The 8,237-nt window shown below is 38.6% G+C and overlaps 1 protein-coding gene across 2 annotated transcripts; it reads left to right on the plus strand.

Annotated features, from left to right (window-relative positions):
* Positions 1 to 4,638: 4,638 nt before the first annotated feature.
* LOC122069172 (2-methyl-6-phytyl-1,4-hydroquinone methyltransferase, chloroplastic-like) lies at positions 4,639 to 7,842 on the plus strand. Of its 2 annotated transcripts, none has more exons than XM_042633118.1 (3): positions 4,639 to 5,464; positions 5,908 to 6,214; positions 6,340 to 6,839. In XM_042633118.1, the coding sequence occupies exons 1-3, from the start codon at positions 4,905 to 4,907 to the stop codon at positions 6,640 to 6,642; spliced, it is 1,170 nt and encodes a 389-aa protein (XP_042489052.1). In that variant the 5' UTR covers positions 4,639 to 4,904; the 3' UTR covers positions 6,643 to 6,839. The 2 variants fall into 2 exon arrangements, with proteins under 2 accessions (XP_042489052.1, XP_042489053.1); XM_042633119.1 differs by lacking the exon at positions 6,340 to 6,839 and adding an exon at positions 7,489 to 7,842 and having other exon boundaries at positions 4,642 to 5,464.
* The last annotated feature ends 395 nt before the right edge of the window (positions 7,843 to 8,237 follow it).

An 8,237-nucleotide genomic window follows, 5' to 3' on the forward strand; every position in this document is an offset into this window, starting at 1 on the left:
GTTATGAGTTATGACCAGAAAGTGTTTGCCAAAGATATTTATCAGAGTAAAGCCATTGAGGTAGGTACCATGTCATTGTTATTTGCTAAAGTATAACAGCGTAAAGCCATTGTGATTTTACACTTATAGGGTGAGATTAGTAAGAGACAAGGGCAGTAGTCCAAAAAAAAGATTTGTTATTCATTATTTCCATTCTCTAAGTTCAATAGCATACAACTTATCTAGGTCTAGATTTAATTTATTCGCTGCTTTCAGTAAAAGTTGAATAGTTCTTATTCAACTCTGATATGACCTGATCCATGTGATTGTTGGGTCAATATGGACTTGCGGGACTAATCAGGCCAAAAGCTTGGATACCAGCCATTAGCCAAAAAAAAAAAGGGTCTAAATTCAATTCAACCAACACCAAGAAATGATGGAAAAGCTAATACATTGTATTACAATCTTTTCATCATAACTAGATTGACTATATCCTCTCCAGCCTCTGGGTCTCACCGCGTATCTGACGGTTTGGAGGATCACAATGCACATGTGTGTTGAGGACCTTTGATTGTGTGTCTGGGTCATCCTAATCATTAGATGCCCTACACTCAGCATACCTGTGGCTGGAGAGGTTCTTAATCTTAACAATCATACAAGCTACCTATTGCAAATACGCAACTATTTCACAAGGATCCCATCTATTGCTGGTTTTAGAAGGGTCATAATATACACAATTTTACCATTGCTTTGTAGAGAGATTATTTATTGACCACTTGATGGATTACCATGCACCAAGTTCCCCTACCAAGATTATGAAAGTTGGAATCACGATAGAATCGACCAATGCCCATTTTGATCTAAGTGGTATAGGAACCTATTGGAATTAACTAGAATTGTAAGATAAAACCCTGAAATCGGCTGGATCGAAACATTGGTTAATTTAGATCCGAATCAACTGATTCTGATTCAAATCGGGCAATTGCGACCGATCCAATTCCGATTTTTTGAAAAACTCCAACCTGCGCTCTTGGCATTATATTATATTATCATCGGTGAGTTGACCATTGTTTCTTCTAATGGTTAATGATTTAACTGAAATCTTAAATAATTTGTGTAGTAGGTGGTGAGTATTTGGTTTTCCAATTCTTTAGTTTGATCCGACTTTTTCAATGGAATATTGAATCAGAGAATTTCAATTTTGACTTCTTCATTCTATTTGTTAACTGTAACGTGTACCTCATACATCGATGACATGTATTGCCAAGCATTCAAACACGTGTTCACAGGTGTCATCCAGTGTGTCTTTATAATATCTTTGCATTTGAACTCAGTAGCAGAACAGAAAATGTTAGGGAAGAAAATCTCCGGAAGGTGGGCTATGGATATGGCTATGAGTATGACTCTACCTCTTCCTCTACTAAGAAACGTAAGAGACGTTGGGTGGTGCTCCTTCTCCCATGATCCCCCGGCTAATAAATGGCCGGAGATCCAGTCAGTGCCGGCATACCGAACGTCTTTTTTTCCACCGGAGTTGCCGGGGACCAGTGTACACTACCTTCAGATCTGGAATCAGCGGATGCCTCCAGGTGGGCCTGGGCCGGAATTCCCAGGCCCACCAATCCCATCGCCGCCTGGTCCCGAGACTCCCGACTGTAGAAACGCAACCCTAAAACGATGCAGAAGATAATGGAAAAATAAAACAAACAATGCACACAGATTTTACGAGGTTCGGCAAGGTTGCCTACGTCCCCGGTGAGATGAGATCCTGCTTCACTATCAATGGAGAATAGGGTTACAACGTTCTTCCTCACACCTCTCCGTATTGCTTGCATTACAGAGAAAGAAACCCTCGCTACAAATATATAGCGAAAAAAACCCTAATCCGGATCAAATTACAATTGCCAACCTAATCCGGATTAAACTACAATTGCCCTCAAATAAAAAAATTCGAGCGGGGGGCTGCGCCCCCCTACACCCCCTACTGTGCAGGGGGGCCTCCTGCCCCCCTTGCAACCCCCACGGCCCGCTAACCGGCTAGTGGGACCGCCGTCTTGGCTGTTTAGGTGCTGCACCAGTACTCCCTGGATTAAACTGCGACGGAATACAAGACATCATACACCAACACCGACATGCCAGAGCCAGTGCCGCCACCAAGGCCAACGCCGGATGTTGTACCGCCAAAGTAGCCGGAAATTGTGCCCCCACCGCCACCGCCGCCACCACCACCACGACTGCCTGACCTGCCTCCCAATCCCGATATCAACCCTCCTACTGGCCCTTTCGCTGCAAGGAGATGGCCGGCCTCTTGAATCAACTTCTTGAAGGGCTCATTTTGTTAATATTTCCACGCTCTCCGTCAGAGATTGTGTTAGTGTTTTTGTTTTCTCCTTGTATTTGCAAATAGCTCAAGTATTCTCAAATATGTTCATTTGAAGTGACCCTTCAAATATGGGAGTAGTAGACAACCATTTGATTGACCCAACAGTTAATCCTGCAAAGATATACTAAATTGAGAAAAATTATAGAGGTTCCGATTACATGAAATTAGAAGTATTGACCCAAGAATTTTAGCAATCACACGGGGTGTCAATTGTGAACAATAACGATTAACTCAACCTCATCCCAACTTAATGGAGGAAAAGAATTCAAATAGAAAAGAGAATGAAAAGATGAAAAGAAAAACACGATAAATGAGGAAAGAAATACGAAAGTAAAAGGAAAGAGTCATCGCCCAACAAGTTAGGGCAATCACAGTTAAATGGGATTGGTTACATAGATATGTGCTCTCCAATAAACTCTATCCAAGGTCATATTTAGGACAAGATCGAACCTAAGGGGATAGCACAGTTGGTGAATAAGGAACTTGGTACTAGCCGTAAACTTAGGCGTCCTAAGTTCGACTTTCACTAGACAAACCTTGGGCCACTCACATAAAGGTGTTTAATGTTCTTCACTACTTTCAGTGAAAGTTGAATGGTTCTCATTTAACCTCAGTATGACCTGGTCCATGCAGTTGTGGAGTCAGTATAAGCCTGTGGGACTAGTCAAGCCGAATGCCTAGATACCCATCGTTAGCAAAAAAATAGGACAAGATCGAGACTATGTATACTTAAGGGTGTTAATCGGTTCGGTTTTGGTGTATATGGTGCGGTTCAGTTCGGTTCATATTTATTTGGCTAAAACTAAAGTCACACCATTTATTAAATGGTTACACTCTCTGAAACCACAACCATTTAGTAAACGATTTCGGTTCCAGGGTTTTTAAATGGTGTCGGTTTCATGATTTTAAACAGTTTTGATCGCGATTTATTTCATACAGTTTCTAAACGGTTAGTAATCGGTTTGTTAGTTTATTCGCATGTTTTCTAAAATATGTTTTTGTTGATAAACGCTTCAATCCTGTACCAAATAAAATGATGCATTGAACAAGTAAGGATTTAACTACATAGCAATATAATATGAGTAAATTATTGAAGAAACTCTTGGACAACCTCTATGGTCCTTAATTCTTCCCTAAATTAAACCATTATGTTTTGTTAAAACAATCAAATATTTAATCGTTATACGGGTTAATTAGATCGATTTTGACAGTTTAAATTGTGTTGATTTTCACGGTGTCAATTCAATTTGAAACCAACAAGTTAAACGATTAAAATCGACCCAATCTATTTAACTAATCGGTCTTAAACTTGAAACTATAATCGAACCATTTACTAAACGGTTTTGCAGTTTCGGTGTGAAGGGCTCGATTCGATTTCGGTAAACGCTTTAGGTTTCAAATTCACATCCTTATGTATATTGTTCCTCATCACTTCATCTATGGTCATTTTAAGTCTGTCTCTAGTTCTTTAATCTTCTTTAATCTGAATTAGATCACTCATTCTTAAATGGAATATCCTCAAGCCTCCTTTGAACATGGTCATATCAGTTCAAATGATTTTTTGAACTTGTCTTTGATCGCGGTAGCTCTCAAATCAACTATAATATTCTTATTCATTACTTTATTCATTCCTAATTTTGCCGCACATCCATTTTAATATTTTTATCTCAGTTATATATAATTTCTTTATACAATATTTCTTAATTGTTCAACATTTCACTTCATATATCCTAGATGGTAATACAATAGTGTTATAAAATTTTCTCTTAAACTTTAAAAGGATATATTAGTTACACAATAATCCAACACACTTCACTGTTTCATGCATTTTATCAATTATCTATGAAATATTATCTTCTATATCATTTTTTATTTATTTATGATTAATATATATCTAAAGTAGTCATTTTTTGGAATCTCTCTTCTCAATTAGAACGACATAAAAAAAAAAAAAAAAAAAAAAAAAAAAAAAAAAAAAAAAAAAGGCTTTCACAACCAGGGTTTCGAAACTCGGGATCAATAATACAATCGACTAGAGTACCGACTCTAATTTGAATCAACCGGAATGGATCAGAATTGATTAAAAATTGACAGAATTATATGGAATCGTTGTGAATCGACCGGATCGGTCAGTGCCGATTCGTATGAATCGATCAATCCGATTCCGATTTTTTAAAAAGCCATAGCCACGACAGATGACACTTTCATGTCAGCGTATGCCCATGCGCCAAACCAGTGGTGCTAATTTAATCTCCAAATACGATAAAACTCTTCATTCTCTTTCTTTCTCTTTCTCTTTCTCTCTCACTCTCCCTCTCACTCCCTGCGTCCCTGTGGCTCAGGCCCTCAGGCAACTCCTGTTTATCTTGCCTTTGTAGGTATCTCTCAAGTGTTCAATCATTGAAGACGGGGTCGTAAAGACAGGGGAAGGAACAGAATTCTGTGCTTATTTTTTGTGGTTTTAACAGATTTCTCTTAGCTTTTGTGGGTTTTACAGAATTCTCTGCTTAGTTTTTGTGGGATTTCTTCCTTCGATCATTTCATGGCTTCTTCAATGCTCAGCGGGGCTGAAAAGCTCTCCTTTACCAGAGGTTTAAATCCATATGGGTTAGGCTTTCTGGGTTCAGATTTCAATGGAAAGTCTGTCCCCAAGGTTGGACTGTTGTCTTACACAAGAAATTCCAAGGTTCGAACCCTAGTACCCAGATGTAGTTTATCACCGGCAAGGCCAGGTTCTCAGCCCAGGTTCATACAGCACAAGAAGGAAGCATTTTGGTTCTACAGGTTCCTCTCCATAATCTACGACCATGTCATAAACCCTGGACACTGGACTGAGGATATGAGGGACGAAGCCCTTGAGCCTGCGGATCTCTATGACCGGAACATGATAGTGTTGGACGTTGGGGGTGGAACTGGGTTCACTACTTTGGGTATTGTTAAGCATGTAGATGCTAAAAATGTCACGATTCTCGACCAGTCTCCTCACCAGCTTGCCAAGGCAAAGCAGAAGGAGCCCTTGAAGGACTGCAAAATTATTGAAGGTGATGCTGAAGATCTTCCCTTCCGCACGGACTATGCTGATAGATATATATCCGCTGGAAGGTAATTTCTTTCCCTTCCTGTCTGGCTATCCGTTGTTTCTACCATTTACTTATTAGAATTCTGAGCTAGCTACTCATTATGTTATTCCGACCAATATAGCATTTGTTGGATTCAATATTGTTTGAATGCTATAAAAGAGAAATTCTATAATATTCTATGTGGGAATTGATTTTCTTTTGCTTAATGGATTTCTTCATAAACCAGATTCAATGCTGTTTGAATGCTAAAAAAGAGAATTTCTATAGTATTATATTTGGGAATTGATTTTCTTTTGTTTAATGGATTCCTTCATAAATTCATTTTGGATTTGGATTATTACTTTAGTTTAACTCTAGATTTTCCAATTTTAATATGTATGAATAATTTCATGGTATATTTCAATGTCAATTTTCTTCCCTTATAGTTTGGTCAGCTTGTTTCTTATGGATGTTCTCTCTTTTCAGTATCGAATATTGGCCAGACCCACAGCGTGGTATCAGGGAAGCATATAGGGTCTTGAAACTTGGTGGAAAAGCCTGTGTTATTGGCCCTGTGTACCCAACATTTTGGTTATCTCGTTTTTTTGCGGATATGTGGATGCTTTTCCCAAAGGAGGAAGAGTACATTGAATGGTTCAAAAATGCTGGTTTCAAAGATATTCAACTGAAAAGAATTGGTCCAAAATGGTACAGGGGAGTCCGTCGGCATGGGTTGATTATGGGATGCTCTGTAACAGGAAGGAAGCCAGCATCAGGAGACTCACCTCTACAGGTTTTTTCACCCTGTTTTTAATGCTTCTTTTTTCTCTTCATTACCTTTATCTGTCTATTTAGAGACCACTGCTTTTATTTTCTCTTGTTCTGTGTGTTCCCTTTATTTGCCCTTTCTGCATCAAGGTTCTAGCAATCAGAATTGAGGTCGATTCTGGTACAGAGCCAGATGAATCGGCTATGAATCTGGTGATCCTCTGCAAGGATCCAATTTTTGTGATCAGCCAGAGAAGCATGTTTTTATGTAGTAAAAAAAAAAAATCTGAAAATCACAGTCCCATCCTCTCTTGCCATCACCAATTCCTCGAACCATGGAATCTAGAGTCAGACTCTTCCTCTCAAAGACACGAACCCTTGTGCCTGGAGCAGGTGGAGACAAAGAGGCAGAGCAGGATTGGGGCCACAGAGCGCTGGAGCAGGCGGGGATGAAGAGAAGGTGATTTACAGAGAGATGCCATTATTGTAGCCTTTGAAGCTCTGTTGGTTACACATCTGGAACAATGGGGGGTGATTCCAAAAAACAGAACATTTTGTAGATCCATGAAAGAATGATTTTGCATCTGACAGATAAAAAGGGACTATATTTAGAATGGATTTTGGTTGAAAATAAAAGAATTATTGTTGTCTCTGGTTCTCTCTATTTGTTATTTTACTGCTTTAAGAAGATATCAATTGGCTTAGAGATCCTAGATTAAACCATGCAGTGCCATGGCCTCCACCAACTATGATCTTGTGTGGGTTTACTTGGTTGCTTACCTACCAGAGATAAAGAGGGTGCATATGTAGGCAGATGTTTGTAGTTATTATGGTACACGGAATATGGGCAACTATTTTATTCTAGTTTTGACACAAGAAATTTTTGAGATTCCAATATTGTTCTTCGGTGCTCTTCCATTGCAGAGGGTTCTCCAAGTTGGGGTTTGGGATAGTGATATATTGATATTAAAGGTTTTCCTTGGCCTTTGTTTTGGGATATAACTTCTTCCACATGAGTTTCAAACTTAATACAAATGAAGCTTCAATAAATATAATCAGATAAAAATAAGGAACAAAATGAGTGATAAAATTTGTGAGACTTTGTCACTATCTTCACTAATTTGATGGCAGAATACCTTATGTGTATTAATCAGAGAAGTGTGCTTTATGTGCAAATTTTTGTATTAATTACTTTAGTTGATGTTAGTACAGTGAAAGTAAAAATCAATGCGAAGTTTTAATTCTTCTGCTGGTTTTCTTTGCTTTTGTGAGATAAGTGATGTCCATTTGTCAATGCAGCTTGGCCCGAAGAAAGAAGATGTAAAGGAGCCTGTCAATCCTTTTGTGTTCCTTCTGCGTTTGATTCTTGGTGCCATGGCAGCAGCATACTATATTTTGGTACCTGTTTACATGTGGCTCAAGGATCAGATTGTTCCCAAAGGTAGGCCAATCTGAGAGAGAAGAGAGAGCGAACGAGAGTATTTGTGATGCTATCTAGAACAGTTAATATTCTCCTGTTTGTACTCACCTTAAATCCATTGCTTTTCTGAATCAATCTTAGAATAACATGCATTTATTTTGTTATGTTTGTACTCACCTTAAATCCATTGCTTTTCTGAATCAATCTTAGAATAACATGCATTTATTTTGTTATACTGCACACTTCCCTAGGATGATGGATGGTATTTCTTTTCTCAAACAATGCCATTTATATCTCATATTTCTTTGGATGAGAATGTCCCCTTCTGCAAGGAATTTTTTAATAAATGACATTGAAGCCCAAACTGAAGAGCCCTAGTTCCATTGGTATCAGGTGTGTTATAATTTGTGTCTATTACAAAGAATGCTCAAGTTCTTCCATCATGGAGATGATAATGAAGTATGAATGTGGAGAGACAGAGAGAGAGAGAGAGAGGTATGTATTGTTAGTGTGGACAATTTGAAACTCCTAGCAGTGACTGCTTTACCAATTTGTGTGGTTTCAGAATCAACAAATTAACCTCAAACAAGCATTTCAGTGGACGCCTGCCAGCCCTAAAACCATGTCT

The sequence above is a fragment of the Macadamia integrifolia genome, unplaced genomic scaffold (genome assembly GCF_013358625.1).
Source record: "Macadamia integrifolia cultivar HAES 741 unplaced genomic scaffold, SCU_Mint_v3 scaffold542, whole genome shotgun sequence".
Lineage (NCBI taxonomy): Eukaryota > Viridiplantae > Streptophyta > Magnoliopsida > Proteales > Proteaceae > Macadamia > Macadamia integrifolia.

Coding starts and splice junctions, on each gene's coding strand:
- LOC122069172 (XM_042633118.1), top strand. CDS start 4,905: ATGGCTTCTTCAATGCTCAGCGGGGCTGAAAAGCTCTCCTTTACCAGA. Junction 5,465..5,907: donor AGATATATATCCGCTGGAAG/GTAATTTCTTTC, acceptor CTCTCTTTTCAG/TATCGAATATTGGCCAGACC. Junction 6,215..6,339: donor CAGGAGACTCACCTCTACAG/GTTTTTTCACCC, acceptor TTCTGCATCAAG/GTTCTAGCAATCAGAATTGA.